This window comes from Ruditapes philippinarum, unplaced genomic scaffold (genome assembly GCF_026571515.1).
Source record: "Ruditapes philippinarum isolate M1 unplaced genomic scaffold, ASM2657151v2 ctg8646_1_1_1_1, whole genome shotgun sequence".
In the NCBI taxonomy this organism is placed as follows: Eukaryota; Metazoa; Mollusca; class Bivalvia; order Venerida; family Veneridae; genus Ruditapes; species Ruditapes philippinarum.
Window position 1 is genome coordinate 32,795 of NW_026860478.1, and position 17,248 is coordinate 50,042.

At 31.0% G+C, this 17,248-nt stretch overlaps 1 protein-coding gene across 1 annotated transcript; it reads right to left on the reverse strand.

The window, feature by feature from the left end:
* Nucleotides 1–240: 240 nt before the first annotated feature.
* LOC132760248 (heavy metal-binding protein HIP-like) lies at nt 241–1,626 on the reverse strand. Its single transcript, XM_060752187.1, has one exon. It carries the CDS (start codon nt 1,617–1,619, stop codon nt 861–863), a length of 759 nt encoding a protein of 252 aa, XP_060608170.1. The 5' UTR covers nt 1,620–1,626; the 3' UTR covers nt 241–860.
* Nucleotides 1,627–17,248: the final 15,622 nt, after the last annotated feature.

The window sequence follows — 17,248 nt, forward strand, 5'->3', positions numbered from 1 at the left end:
ACTGAATGAATATCCAATAAACATAAAACTTGTCATAAAGCGAAACGGCAAATGTTCGACAACTCTTACAATTTTGTTGACACAGTATAACAATATTAACCCGCATTGTATTTTTTTACTTTAAATTCTTTCCCCTATCAAATCAAGTGATTTACTCATAGATTTTCATTTAATTTATTTAATTATGTATTTCCTCTATACATACCGACAAAGTGGCAAACAATAATTATGACTATGAAATACTTAATATATTTATTCACTTTTAGATCATTAATTATTCATTTACATTTTTTATAAAGTATGTTTCCATAGTAACAGATGTAAATATATACATTTACATATGTATTATTTATTTTAGTCATTAACAGGTAGTAAAAGACTTCCTTTGCATATAAATAAACTCTCAACAATTAAAATCAGTATGCAATGCTTTAAGGAATATACACCATAGCAATACAATTTTAATTAATTAGCGACCTGTTCCGAATTATCTTTTTATTTGCTTTATACAAATCGGATATTTTTCAGTCAGAATGATGAGCGTAGTATTACATTAAGAAACACGTGCACATCAATACAGACTTGTGACAAAAGACAATACAAGACGTATTTTAAGAAATAGATGTATTTGTAATGAAGCATCGCAAAGCTAAAATTTTAGTTTATTAAGTACTTCAGTATTGTCTCCTAAATGTTGTTCCTGTATAAAATGATTACACAAAAACATTGTCTCTGTTTAAAGTATAGTATACTACACTGTTGTCTTGCGTAAATGTTATGATAATTGTGTCTCGCCAGTTTGTCACATTAAGATGAAAGTTAAGTTAAAGCCGTACATCCCTACATCACAGTTATTATAATCATCCACGAACTGTTGCAAGGTTTGCCTCAACAGGAGTTGAATAGCTAGACAGAAAGAAGCTAGGATCAGCCCGAAGGAGAAATCCTGAAAATGAACTCCATGTTTGGTGTATGTATGATGGACCTGTTCCCCATGATCCATGCTTTACCATTTTCACTTTGTCTCCAGCATTCAGGTTAACAACAGCCATGTTGCTTCCAGATCCGTGAAACTTCCCTCCAGAATGTAAAAACATTTTATCTACACCATTGATACGAAGTGAAGTTTCTATCCGTTGATCTATCCCTGAGAGTATATTTGAGAAGAAAACGTATGTACCTGGTACAGGTGCCGTGAATTCACCACTTGTACTGTTGTAAGAGCTTCCGTTATTTGTTTCAACGTCATCAAATACAACTGTCGCCCACGGTGAAATATTGTCATAACTTTTAGAAAGTCTAGCGTAAAAAGCCACATTCTGGCCATTGATAAGTTTGTTCATTTGTCCATCAAAGTTCCGCACTTCATGCCCAATGGCACCTTGAATTTGTTTGTACATATCAAACTCCGTCTCTAATTTCATTCTTCTTTCCCTTTCAGTTTTTAACTGTAGCTTAAGATCAAGTATGTCATTAACAATGGATGCCATTTGATTTGAGTTTCCGGCTGGGGCTGATTCAATAACCATTGCTGGGATCATTAAAACTGCAACATAAACGATATTCATCGTATTTTTGTAAAGTAAAAGAAGGTTAATCCAAACTGTGTCAGATGTCATAAATAAGACAAACACATCAATGTGTCTTAAAATATATTACACTTATAAATTAGGAAATAGCTGTAACCTTACATTCCTTCTTTATTCAATGTATTAAATCAATGCTCAGATAGTTGAAATCCGTGTTACACTATATTACACTATTTATTAATATCCCACAAAGGAGTGTCTTAAGTGTAAATGTATTCCACGAAAATGCAAAAACCCTAACTAACAAAATACGAGTATATTAATTTTCATAATAATTATTCATATTTGAACCACAAAATCCTTGTCAAATTGTAAGAGTAGTTACAGTTGATGTTATGCTAGCGTGAAGACAATTATTTACTGATTTATAGTCTATGGACGTACATTAAGCTTGTCTGTGAATATACTTCATATGTATATATGTAACTAGGCGTGATTTATAATTACAATTTTACGCATTTAATGTTACCGAGGGATGGACAGGCTACGAAAGGGGAAACAAAATACTTTCATTAACATCAATAGGATATGAAAATATTTTGTAAACTATATCTATTTATATGAAAATTTGGCAATTAAATGGGCGAATTATGGATGAGAAGAACAGAACTTCAATACTTCAGCCCTATGTTCTTTAGATCACAAAATGACATATTATAAAATATATTTCATCAGTAATGTTTTATAACTACATTTATTTAACGGAGCTATTACGTGTATATATCCCGTAGATTAAATGTTTTAATCCTCTAACAAAACGAAAATCTACGCAGATAATAAACCTGATTCTTACTTATCAGACGTTTTGTTTATTTTCCCTTGACCGCAAATTGTAGGATAACGCCACCAGATAACATAGTTTTTAAAAAATGTGTACGACTGTTCATCTTAAGTTTACTACTAGTATCAGATAAGTCTGAACTCAAGAGGGGTTAACAGACGAGGATTTTCTAAAAAAAGATTTATTGATAAGAAATGCACATAGCAACAGTTAATTGTCGTCTGACCTGATAAATATGTTACTTTCAGTGTTGAACAAATGATGAATTAAGTTTAAATCAATTTTTGCTGTATAAATGTATGACATAATGATTCCAGATACTTTGTTTAAACAAAACATGCTCTGGGTGTTGTATACCAATTATTAAGGGATCAATGTGTGCGACTGTTTATTTATTTATTTAAAACTGTCAATACAAGAACACATATATATTTCGATTTGGTTATTTAAAAAAAATCATAGTTTTTTATACATAATAACAAATCGCCTATTCTAGAAAGCGACCATGACATGCGGGCCTTTCTAGACAATTTCGCATGGGAAATAGATATATTTACAAACAGTCACTATGAATAGAAAATGAACAAATCGCCCATCCATAAAATGCTACCATGCCATGCCGGCCTATCAAAAGCAATTCCCCTTGTGTTATACATGTGTGCCTTGTATTGTAAAATAAACGAAACACAGAACTAATAATCAGGCAAATAGTTGTTTTTGTTGAAAGAAAATTCATTAACTTTAGATACAGAAATACTAGCATGCCACTGTCATTACTAAAATTCTGCAACTAAACTGACTATCGCTGGTTGATAACTGACCAGGAAAAAACAATTTTCTCCGGAAGTGACTGACTGCATATTCCTACGGGAAGTGAGAGACGAATGATCACTTGATTCTCTAATCTGAGATCAACTGTCTAGAATAAATTCCGAGTAACAAACCTGTGGTTTTTAAAGACTATCATTTTAACGTTTATTGGTACATGTACACATTTGTACTAAAAGCAGCATAAGTAAGTGATGAAAATTAAAAGAAAGTGTTCCAATTCATTGCGTTTAAACTAATAAGTGTTATGAATACACTCGGTTCCATGATGGCCTAATTTTACTTAGCAGTGTTTCTGCACTGAACAGGTGTAGCAGCCGCTGCGAAGAGTTGGCTAAAATTCATCAATATTGTAAACCTTCTAAATCTTTTTACAATTCTACCAATCAATTGATTACTTCAAATCTGTTCCTCATATTGGCACGTTGCCCTTAAAGGGACTCAACTGAGGTTTGTACACTTGACGGGATTAAATATAATCCCTAAATTTGTGTCAAATTTGGTGTGAGTAGTAATCAATAAATTGTGTGTAAATGTTAAGATCATTCTCGCAGCCTGTTTTACCCGAATAATCTTTGTTTTATTAACCTATCGATTTTCAATTTCTTAATTTAAACTAGTATATTTAATTATTATACTTTTCAGGGTTTATTTTATAAGTGCTTCATGTAAAAATTTCAGATCTTTTGTTGTTATTAGGCTTTTTGACCTAACTGGAGTTCCCTTAAAATCACAATTTCAAAAAGCGCGAAAGAGGATGTAAAATCGTAATTGAAATTTACAAACTGACAGGGCAAACGATTACAACGCATGCATATTTTGTAAAAACATGGTTGCTAAAAATCGCGGGGATTTTGGTCATTAAATAGAGTTACATTTAAAAATGTCGTTTCTAAACCGTCGCAATTTTACAATATTATAACTTATTATATTGAACAGATATCATTTGTATGGACTAAATGAAACTTTACATCTTAACTATTGTGTGAAGATGTCTTTTTTGTGAGTATGCCTTTGATAAAAATTAGTTTTTATCTACTTCATATGATTTAGTAATGTATGTTATTAAAACATGTATATCAATAAGACGTTGTATATTACGTAGTAATGCATTTACTCATGAACTAGAATTGTGTTATACATAAGAACAATTGTATGATTAATAGATTATTTCAAGTAGCAGTACTCAAAATAACTAATATTTGGAGTTTTATAATACATATATAACATGCTTGCTTGAATTTATTTTATCAAAATTATGGCAAGGGGTTCAATCAGAACATTTTTTATTATTAATGACGTTATTTTGGTAACGTCAAATAAAGCCCTGAACATTGTATGTGTTGCTCATAACATACACTTCAAATGCTTATCACCATATTTTTAGAAGAATATTACGTTTATATTTGTTGTCATTTTCTATGCAGTAAGTTCGTCCAAATTGTTTATGATCCCGCAACTTGGCCGCTTAATACCACGCATTACTTTTATGTCAGTGTTTTAAATAGTTTTATTTTACGTTTGTATTTAGTTTACATGTATAAATAGTGTATTATAAATAATGTTTTCTTCAAATTATCACCCCTTGAATTCGATTGTTTTTGTTACTTACGATAATTTCAAGGGACCGATAACTTGTTTATACGTTAAACATTACTTTGTAACTGCTTCATAACATTTCACGAATTTCTATCAAGCCGTTTTCAAAAGAAAAAAAATATCTTCAGTAAAGAAGGAAAAATAAAAAAAGCTTCAATACATTAAAATTAGAAAGTGCAATAAAGATAATTTGAAGAAATGGTCGTTTACCCCCTTTTCTGTCATGATATTTAATTTTCTTTCTAAAATCATGCCAAGTGTCTACATATTTGTCCTAACATTTTATTTGTTTTAAGACTTAACTAAATTTTGGTTGAGAAACCATGCTTTTTTGAAAAAGTGGAAGAAAAAATCAAATTCATGATAATATGGTGCATACATTTTTTGTAACCTAGGGTTAAGAATTTTTTGGCGGCGGATCAAGTGGAAAGCTATTGTACAAGATTGAATTATAGTGCGAGTATCGATCAGTTTACATAAATCAATGTAATCTAATTTCATTTAAAAGATATTGGGGACAAAATCAATCTTAAACTTGCATGATTACATAGTTATGTGTCAGATTTCATTAATCTAGCATTGCTTACTTAAAAAAACCTTAGTAGCAACATAATCATACAATGCACCTTTTAAAGTGATGATTTGCCTTCATTGAATTGTTAAAGAATCAAACTTGGTATTAACTTCGTTAGAAAAATGCAATATACATATTAAGTGAATAACGTGAATTATTCAGTCCTTTATTTGATAAAAATTGATCAAGATAATGTAATGCCTATCTGCATGGCAATTTGAATAGCCATATATGAAAATGTGTGATTTTCGTTTACAATATCATGTTAATTAGCGGCATAATTTGTTTTACAGTAGAAGCAAGAAGTCTCCAACCCATCATAAACCTGTTCAATCTTATTCCCGGTCAATATCTAGGGAAACTAGGAATGAGCGTTTTGACAAGCTTCTTTCATCATTGACAACAGATGTTCAAAATCTTGCAACAGCTATACGGGAAACGTTACACAATGATGAAAATGATAAGGTATTTGATAATATATCTTTTTTTAACATAAGCATTCGATTGCTTATGGTTGTACATTGTATTTAACACATATTTAGAAATATACTCACAACGTGATTGCTGAAATAATACGACACAAAGATAATTATATATTTTTGAAACATAATTTTATTTCCTAGTTCCGTGAGACTTAAATGATACGGTTCATGTACACAGTTAAAAAATTCGCTAATGTCGCTGATTTGAAACGAAACAACTTGATTTTGGTTGAAATTGCAGATTAGCTAAGCAAGGCATAAATTTCAAAATTATGATTTTGATTCTGATCTCTTAAACTTTATGAACGTAACAAGGGCAGCATGGTCGCACAATACGCCCGTCGCAAAAGCTTTTGACAGAGATGTGCATAAAGGAGATTTGCTCTTGGCAATATCCGGAAAATATCTGAACATTTTATAATCTATAGTAACCTTGATATCAACATAAATTATATTTGTCACTTTTGTAGTCATGATAGTTATCATTTGTGTAACAATCCATCAATAAACGATGACTAAATGGTCCACGTTCACAAATTTTGACTTCTCTATGTGACATTGAATTTGGTTGTACAAAAAACCTCACAATGGTGAACATTTGTGCCAAATTGCATTCAGATTATCCGGTGAATGTAGAAGTTCGGCTCCGAACAAGCGCCTTTCAATGACCCCTAATATTACATTTGCCTTTAACATAGAGATCTGGTTCTTGCACTTGACACTGCTTCTCAAAGTAGTGAACATTGCTATGAAGATTTATCAAAATCCCACCATGCGTGGAAATATGCTCTGGACAAAAGTATCTATATTTTATCATCTTTATTGACTTTGACCTTGCAAATATTAACCTTAATTACATGTTTCGCACCAGGAGTTATAATAATGAACATTTGTGTTCAATACCTCAATAAATGATAACTACACATTTTCATATTTTATCTGAACTTGGTCTTGGCTGCATGTACCTTAAATTTGCACGCGACACTCCCCGACAAAATAGCGAACATTTGTATCAAGTTACTAGCATATTAGAATCCCTATATTCATGTCGAAGTGTTGCTCCAGACAAGCAATATTTCATGACTTCTTAGTGTGACCTTGTCCTTTGACGTAAAGAACTGGTACATAAACATGACAATGCTTCCCATAGTGGTGAACATTTGTATGAAGTTTCATTAAAATCTCTTGATATGTGTAAGAGATATGCTCTGAACAAAATCTCTATATTCTATAATCTTAAGTGGCCTAGACTTTCATATACAGTCAGGACTCAATACATCGGAATCCTTTATACTGACAAATTCAAATAACGACAGTGAATTGGTGGAAACCAATTTTTTTCAACGTTATTTTAATACTTTATAAACGGAAAATTCGTATTCGGAAAATTCGACTCCGACAAAAAATCCCATATTTTATCATTTTTTTTATTGAAATTTGAAATTTCCGACTTCCGACACAACAACGGAAAACCTTCCCCCACAAAAAAAACCCCACATTTTTTTTATAAAATTCCCAGCATATTAAAAAATCCCTAAAATTTATGTCGAAGTTGGGTTTTTCTTCCAAAAAAACAAGCCAAAATTTTCATGGGTTCACCCCTTTTTCCCCCCTTTCCCAACTGGTAAAAAAAACATGACAATCCCCCCCCCCATAGTGGGGGGGAAACCCTTTGTTTTGGGGAATTTCATTAAAATCTCTTTTAAAAATGTTTAAGAGATTAAAGGGTTCTGAAAAAAAACTCCCCATATCTAAAAATCTTAAGTGGCCCCAAAAATTTTTATATATTTTTAAAATTAAAATTAAAAATGTTTCCCACTAGAAATTATGAAAAAAGTCATTTGTGGTTTTTTAAATCCCCCTTAAAAAAGTAAAGACTTTAAATTTGGTTTTGAATCACAAAAATAAAAAATCTAGCAAAGGTTTTTCCTGGAGGGGAATAAAACGGACAAAACAATTAACTCCCCAAGAAAAACGGGGGCCCCGGTTTTTAGACCTTAAAAAAATTTAAAAAGTTTTAAGGGAAAACAGATGCCCAAAAACTCAGGAAATTAAAAAAAACTTAAAAAACCCCATTTGAAAGGGGAACCCCGTTTCCCTAGTAAAAGCCAAATTTTCCCCTTTTTATTTTAAAAAAACGTTTTCACTTTGGTGGACAAGGGGGGCACAAAATGGCAGATACTGGGGCACTTTCGGGCCCCCTTTTTCCCCCAAAAAAGAAAAAGTCCCAAAAAAATAAAATTTGGAGCCCCTTTCAAAAAAAAATCTTCCCGCCCCGGGTTCCCCCTTCCCCAACCAAATTGGAAATTTTTCTTTTGGAAAACCTTTTAAAAAAGTAAAAACTTGGCCCAAAAAAAAAGCCAGGACCAAAAAAAGGAAAAACATCAAAAGGCCCCAGGTTTGGAAAATTTCCCCCAATAAAAAAAATTTCCGGGGACCCTTTAAAGGAAAGGGGTAGAAAATTGGGAAATCCCCCTGGGGGAAATAACGTTGAGAACCCCTTTTAAAAACAACGGGGGAAGGCCCCTTTCCTGTATGGTGCCAAAAAAACATGGAAAAAAGGAAACCCAAACCCCCTGGGGGCCAAAAAATTTTCAAAAATTCAAAATTTAAAACATGCCCTTTGGGGATTTTTTCGGGTATGGGTGGCTTGGAAAAAGGAAAATTTTAACCCCATTTGCTTTTTAAAAAAAAAGGGGAAAGACAATCCCCAAGAATCCCCTCTTACAGAAAAAATGGAAAATGGAATTTTTAAAAACCCCCCCCTGGCCCAGAACAACAGCCCAATAAAACAAGAACAAACTTTTTAGATTTGAAAACCCAAAGGGACCAGGCCCCAAAAAAGGTTTAAAACCCACAAAACCCCCCGGCGGGAAAAAACTTAAAAATTTTTAAGGGGGCTCCCCCTAAAAACAAGGGTTTTTATTGGGAGAAACCAAGGGCTTTTTGGCCATTTGGGTTTTAAATATGTAAAATGGGTTAAAAAGGGTTCCGAAAATTTTTTTTTAAAAATTTTTTTTTCTTTAACTTTGGGGCCCCTTTTTTTTGGAATTTTTTTCATTTTGTCAACATTTAAAATTTTATTTAAAAGGGTTTTTTTTGAATTTTAAATGGTTTTAATTTAGCCCAAAACAAATTAAAAACCCTAAAAAAGAAGCATTAAAACCCCCATTAATTAAAAAAAATTTTTATCATAAATTTTTTTTTCTAATGTTTTTTAATTTTTTTAAAAAACCTTTTTTAGGGTGCTCATCAAATTTAAATGAAGTCCCCCCAAATTTTGGGAAAACAGAAAAAAACGAAAAGGCCTTTTTTCCCAAAAGAAACGGTAAACTAGAAAAGAAAACTGGAAAAAAAATTTTCCCCCAAAATGGGGTTTTTAAAAAATAAAAAACTCTCCAATTTAAAGAAAGGGTTTGAAAGCGAAGAAAAAAAAACAAAAGACTAAAAAAATGCAGGAAGAAAGCATTTGGGGGAAAACATCAAAGAGATTTGGGAAAAAAAAAATTTTTATTTTTGAGAAAATTGGGCCAAAAAACAAACAAATCATTTTAAAAAACAAAAAACCCGATCAAAAATTTAAAAAACCCACAACAAATTTAAAAGAAAAGGGCAAAAGAAACTGGTCCGAACAAAAAAAAATTTTGGAAAAAAACAAACAAAAAGGGATCCCCATTTAATTAAAACAGGAATGAAATATTTTAAAAGTAATTTTTTTTCCTGGTGGGGTTTTCCCTTTAAATTTTTTTTATACCATTTGTTTTATTTAATTTTTGAAAGAGGGGGATTTAAAATTTTTTCGGAAAATTTGGGGTTTTTTTAAAAATTTCAAACATGTTTTTTTCCCCTTTTTAAAACTCGGAAGGGAGTCCAAATGGAAAAAATAAACGGCCCTAAAAAAACAAAGGGGGAATATAATGAAAATTTTGTGACGTTCACCCTTCCAAAGAGAAAATTGGCCCCGAAAAAGTTTTCCCGACAATTAAAACGATAAATGAAAAGGGCAGAAACCCCTTTGGAAAAGCAAATTTCTAAAAATGAAAACATGAAAAGCGAAAGGGAATTTAGTAAACAAAATTAAACTTTTTTCGACCAAATTCCCTTTTGGGGATTCTTTAAGTAAAATTTTTTTATTAGTGGGGGCGTTTGTTTGATTTTTATTTTAGAATAAAGGGGCACGATGTTTTTACCCAAATTTTTGGGAAATTTTGGGGAAAGTTTTTAAAAAAAAAAATTTTGGGTTCCCCAAAGAATAATTTTTTTGATAAAAGCCTTTAAAAATTTAAAATTCTAAAGTAAACCCTTTAAAAAAAATTAAAGAATTTAAATTTTCAAATTTTTTTCAAAATAAAAAATCCCCTTTTTTATTTTCCATCCCGGGTCCCGGAAATTTAGTTTGGGGCCCCCCCTGGTTTTTTGTTTAAAGTGGGAAATATCCCTTTTTAAAACAATTTCATTTTGGGGGGCAAATACAAAAAAAGAATTTAGTTATTAAAATTTTAATTTTGTTTTTGGGGCCCGAAAAAAATAGGAAATTTTTTTGTTTGGGGAAACCGGGTTTTAAAAATTCCCCTTCAAACCCAGCTTTTATTTTTTGGGAAATTCGGGAAAAAAGTCCGAAAGGAAAACCAAAGACCCTTTTATCTGACCCTATATTTGCCCCCCGTTTTTTCCCCTTTCCAGAGTCCCCTCAGGCCCCATAACAAAACCATAATTTCCAAAACCCAATCCCCCAAAATTTGGGTCCAAAACCCCTAAACCCTAATTTTTTTTTAAAAAAGAAATTAACAAAATTTCCCCATCATTAAAAGTCAAACAAAATTGGGGGGTTTGAAAAATAAAAAAAAAACCAAATTTAAAAAAAGGGCCCCCCAAAACAAAAAAAATGGGAAAATTTTTCTATTTAAAAAAACCTAAGCGCCCCCTCCAATATTTTTGGAAAACTTTTCTACTGGGAAATTTAAAATAGAAAATTAGAATTTATTCCCAAAAAATGGGTTAAATTTAAAACCCTTTTCAGTGTTTTTTTTAAAAATGAAGAAACAAAAAATAAAACACCCAAAGGGGTTTTTTTTCCCTTTTTTTAAAAAAGCTGTTGGGTTTTTTTTTTAATAATATCTTTTTTAAATTTCTTTTTAAAAATTAAAAAAGTTTGGGTAGTAGCAAAAAACCCCTAATATTTTTTTGTATTAGTTTTTGAAAAGGAAATTTTTTTATGAGCCCTTTGGGGCAAAAAAATAGAAAAAAAAGTAACTTTTTTGGGATAATTAAAAAAAAATTTTAAAAAAATTTGGGGACTTTGGGGAAAAAAAGAAGTGGCAAAATTTGGGGGGTTCCCAAAAAACAAAAATTTTTTAAAGGGAAGTTAAAAATAGGCAATTTTTTTTTTGAATCTTTTCCCAAAAATTTTTTTTTTAAAGGGAAAAAAAATCTATCTGGGGAAAAAAAGGCAAAAAAGGCAAATGAAAATTTTAAAAATTTAAAAATTGGGTGTTTTTCACAGGACCCAAAAACGGTAAATTCCCCTGCAGTATGTTTTTTATAAATTTAAATCAGCTTTAAAGGTTTAAAAAAAACATTTTTAAAAAGCCCGAGACGAAATTTTTTTTCAAAATTTTTAAACAAAAATATATATCAAAAAATTTAAAAAAAAGTTTTTAAATTTTTTTTTATGCCGTAAAAGAAAAAAACGTTTTTTTAAAAAAAGCATTGGGGGTTTAAATTTAAAAGTGGGGATGGGCCATTGGGGGTTAAATGGGGGTGTATTTTTAAAAAATCCCTTTAAAAACAAATATTTTCCCCCTTAAAACCCAAAGGTAAAAATGGGCCTTTTTCCCCGAAAAAAATATTAAAACAGTCAAAAAAAATAATTGAAAGAATTAAGTTTAAAAAAAAAACATATTTTTTAAAATGATTTTTGTGTTTTTTTTTTTTTTGTCAAAACAAAAAGGTTTGGGTGGGTTCCGTGTTTTAAGGGGTTTTTACAACACAGTTAAAAGGAAAATAGGAAATCTGTTAAACGGGGCAAATTCCCGGGGAAAAAATATGGGAAAGGTTTTGAAAATTTTCCTTTTTTTAAAAAAACAATTTTCACCAAAAATTTGGGGGGCCAAATTTTTTTTAAAAATTTTTAAAAATTTTGTCCCATTAAATTTCCCCTTCCTTTTTCGCTTTTTTACCCCCCTTTTTTTTTTTTGCCCTTTTAAAAAAAAGGAAACCTTTAAAAACCCCAAAAAATTGGGGGGCGTCCCAATTCCCCTTTTTTGGGGTAAAAAATTAAAAATAAAATATTTATTTTAAATGAAAAAAAGTTAAAAAAGGGCCCAAATTAAAATTTTTTCAGGGAAAAGAAAAAACGAAAAATGGTTAAAAATTTAAAATTTTTATAGAATAACATTTTTAAAGCGCCCCAAATGTTCTGGCCCAAATTTCCAAAAAAATAAACTTGAAAAACTTTATGTTTTGCCTTTATACCCTCGCAAGGAAAAAAACAAAAAATTTTTTTTTTTAATTTCCTCCCAGGGATGTTTTTAAAATTTAAAGTTTGGGGTTTAAAAAGCAGTAAAGTAAAAAATTTAAATTTTTTCCCTTTTTAAAACATTAAATTTTAGAAGAAAACAATCAAAATTTAAATTTAAACCCCCGAAAAATAAATACAAAGCAATAAATTTTTAAAAAACTTGAAAAATTGGCCCCAAACATATTTTTAAAAAAATTCAAAAACCCCAAAAAGAAAGACACTTGGAAAAAATTTCCCGGGGAAAAAGCCCAAACCCCCCAAGTGTTTTCCCTTTTTCATTTAGGTATTTTGGGGGCGCCTTTTTACGGAAAGTGAGCAGGGAAAAAAATCCCCCCTCAGCCCGAGACCCGGGGGTTTTTTTTTGGAAAGGGGACCGTTCCCTGGTTTTTTTTTTAAAAGTTTAATTTTGGGGCCCCCCATCCCCCAAAAAAGCTGTTTTATAATACTTATTAAACCCTGACATTTAAAATTTTTAAAAAGTTTTTAATTTTAAAGTGTTTTTTTTTGAGGAAAATTTGTTTCAGCCCTTGGGGTTCGTTCGCTGGGAATTTTTTTAAATAATCAAAAAACAATTTTTAAATGGTTTTTAAATTTAATGTCGGATTTTTAAAACCCCTTTAATTTTTTTTTTTATTTTTTCCCATTTGCCCAAATTTGGGATACAAAACCCCTTAAAAAAGTGGGGTTTTAAACCAAAACCCACGTTTTTTTTTTTTTAACCAAAGAATAATCCGGGAAAAAACTAAAAGTCAAATTTAAAAAATTTTTTTTTAGATGAAAATATAAAATTTTTTATTTAAAAACATATTTAATTAATTTTTAAAAATTTTCAAGGGGTTTCCCAAAAAATCCTTCCCCTTGAAATTTGGGCCTTTGGGGTAAAGGCCCCAGGGGGAATTTCCCTTTTTTTAAAAATTTGATTTTATAACAGCGCCTACAAAACCCCTTTTGGAAAAAAAAAAGGGGGCCCCCTTTTTGGGGTTTTTTGTGGGCCCCCCTTTTTTTTTCAGCGTTTTCAAGCCCGGTTTTGTTTTTTTTTGGGGAAAAAGGAATTTGGGTCAATTTGGGAAAAGAAAGCCTCTCCAGCCCGCCCCTCACCTACCAAAAAACAAAAATCAGAAACCCAAGGAAAAAAGTAAAAAAATTTAAAAAATTTGGGGGTTTTTGGGGTTTTAGCCCCCAGATTTGTGGGCGCAAATAATCCCCAAAAAGAGAGGGGATTCCCCGTTTTTATAAAGGGGAGGGGTGGGCGCAAACCCTTTTAGGGAAAAAATCCAAAAATTGCCTTTTAGAAGGGAATTTTTATTTAAAGGGTCCCCGGAAAAAGTGAAAATTTGGTGGTTTTCCCCCCCTCCTCAGGGAATAAAAGGGGGGCCCCACTCAAAGAAAATTTTTTCCCTTTGAATAAAAGAAAAAAAGTTTTTTTCAAGGCAATAAAATCCCCTTCCCCTAAGATATACATAGAAATTTAAACCCGGCCCTTTTTTTTTTAGGTCGAATTTTGGGAAAATAACCCAGATGGAAACCCCAAACAGAGGATTTCCGGGGAATCCCCCCAAAAAAACCCTTTGCCAAAAAATTCCCCTCTCAAAATGAAAAATCGGGAAAAGTCCCCCCATCCCCATACATTCTAAAACTACTTATAAAAAAAAAACATCTTTTTGGAAAATGGGTAAAAAATGTTTTTAAATTTTTTAGTTTTTTAATTTAATCAAAAGCTAGAACCCTTTTTTTTGGGTTTTGTAAAAAATAAAACAAAGCGGGTTTAAAAATTTTAATGAAAAAGTTTTTTAAAAACTTTTTTTTCTAAAATTTTTTTGGAAGTTTTACCCTTAATTTTTTTTTTACAACCCAAACCCTTTCCCCCATTTTTTTTTTACCCTCCCAAAAAATTTTTGTTTTTATGAAACGGAATTTTTTTTGGCCCAAAGTTGGGGAAAAAAGATTTTTTTAAAGGTTTTGTTCCCCCTTCCCGGAAAAAGGGGTTTAAAAACGGGTTGAAAAAGTTTTTCCAAAAACTGAAAAATAACAAAGGGGGGAAATTTTTCTTCCTAAATTGGGCGAAAAAAAAATTGTTTGCCCATAAAATAATTTTGATAAGGGGAAAACCCCCTTCCCCCCAAACAACCTTTCGTAACTTAAAAATAAAAGTAAAACTTTAAAATGTTTTTTTTTGACGGGTTCCCATAATTTTTTTTTCTGGTTTTAGTAAATTTAAATTTTTGTTTTTTACAAAATGTCCCTTTTTTAATTTTTCCCCGAAATTTAAAAATTTTTTTCAAAAAAAAATTTTAAGAAATTTTTCAAACTTTTTTAGAGTGCTTTTTTTTTTCTTTAAAACAATATTTTTCCCGAATATCCACAAAAATTTTTTTTGGGTGTTTTTTAAAAAATATTCATTTTTTTTTCCTTTTTTTGGGTAAAAATATAATATTTTATCATTGTCATATAAATCTACACCGCGGTTTGTTGTCATCATCATCTTCATTATCATTACCATCATCATCATCATCATCTCAATATGTCGTCTATTCTATTATGGTGGGATAAATAGGTAATGAAAACTATCTAGTACCGATGCATTTTTCAGTATATTTTACGTTAAATCTTTGTTTATTATTAGAAATAAACAAATGATAGTAAACTATTTAAATTGTAATATATTGAATGTTTAAACTGTTGATAACAAATTGCTTTCAGCAATGCCAATCATGATGATTTAAAAAAAAGAAAAGAATGTTTACACATGGAAAAAAAGTATCGCAGCACCTCATATTTCTATAGTGGTAGTATATTAGCATTGGTTATCTAAAGTAAATCAACTAATATAATATTTCTATAGGATTACAATTAAGATAAAGGAAAGTCTTCGAACAATAACTTGACAATTTATAATTTTGTTTCCTGTCTTTTAAATGAAACACTCAAACGGCTTAGAATTCGACGATTTGACGATAAATATGAACCATTTATGATGCAGTAATTGAAACATTAAATGATTGACATTACTTATGTATGGGGTAGCTTTAACCAAACTAAATGCGTTCCTATAATCATTAAGTAAATATTGACAAATATTTGATACTTGACAAAATACATAAACTACGTGGAAACCTGCGTTGTTTAGTTAAGACAAATGAGGTCTTAAAATATAGTGTCGAAGCGTTTAAGATACCTATTGATAACAAATGATGGCACATTGCCTTTTAACAACTTAAGATTTACAGACCGTTTGTGAACTGCGCAGTTTTGTAAAGAAACAATATATTACGCCGACAGTTTTGAGGGATATACACGATTTCAAGATGCATACAATCTTTTACATGTTAACTCTCCCACTCTCCCAAATACAATATCCATGTTGTCAATTTAATTGAAATATATGCAAAATAATCAGTTATATATAATTAAATTTATAAACTTTGCTATTACATGCTGTTTAATATATTGCATTTTTTGTTGCTCTCTCCTATGCACGTGACTTTTTGCATGTATATCATTTAGCACGTTTTATTTTTGTATAATCTTGTTTGATTGGTTAACTGTGTCGTTTATATAGTTTTATATAGTTCTATATACGCAACTAATGTCAATTTATGAAATTTTTTATTTTCCTCTTCCGTTTTGTAAATTCGTTATAGAAATGCTTTACTTGTTATATGTCCGTGTATGTAAGATTGTAGGCTATATAATCTTCGCCTAGCGGCTCGAGTTATGTATGCAAACAACCGTCATATATTCCTGTCAAAAATCTTTATAACTAAAAGAACATGTATTTGTATGCTTTCAATCAGAGAATATTTAAATAAACTTAAAATTTAGAATTCTGCGTTAATAGATTAATTAATTAATCAATTCAAATAAAATTCGAATTCACTGTAACCCGGCGTGCACCTCACCGTAGCCGGGGCTGCTGTAGTGTCAAAATGTACCTCTCTGTAGTCCGGCGCTGTTGAAGTGTCAAAATGTACCTCACTGTAGCCAGGGACTGTTGTAGTGTCAAAATGTACCTGCCTGTTGTAGTGTTAAAATGTACCTTACCGTAGTCCGGGACTGTTGTAGTGTCAAAATGTACCTCACTGTAGCCCGGGGTTGTTGTAGTGTCAAAATGTACCTCACAGATTAAATTCCGATTTAAATATATTGCTTTCAACTTTGAAATATACATGACGAAAAACTGTGAGAAAGTATTGTATCAGTTATCATAAATAGTAAATTAGGACTTTTGAGTTCAAGATAGGAAAATACCTCTCTCATTCTATTACATTATACAAAATATGTATAACTGGTACAAATGGATTGGTACTAATTCATAATAAACACACACACACGCACACACGCACGCACGCTCGAACCAACACACGCACACACGCACACACACACACACACACACATACACAACAAATGGCTGAACAAATTACTTCTTTGAACAAAAATATACCAAAAATATATGTATACGTATGATCCTACATCTATTAAGGAATGTTAATGTAAGCTAACGATATAATTTATATGGGCCAACACATCCGCAGATTTTCAGATAAATTAACTTACATTCCGTGGTAAAATGCTGTTTAAAGGGAGCGAATCAAAATAGCAACATTTAACATTTGTTGTCACAAGTTATTGCTCCTATTTTTGACACGCAACACAACATGTCTAAATATTGGATAATTTGATATAATGTTTCCGATACGCTGGTAAAGGTTTATTAAGTTTAAGACAACGTTATCAATTTGATCACGTTCAGTTCCTGGTAATTGCAAAATGCGGTCGTTTCGTTTTTCAAATGTGTACGTATTTTTAATTTAACCTGCAACAACTTGAATGGTATTTGATAGTGTCCCATTAAATCGGCGTTTCATATTCGCCATA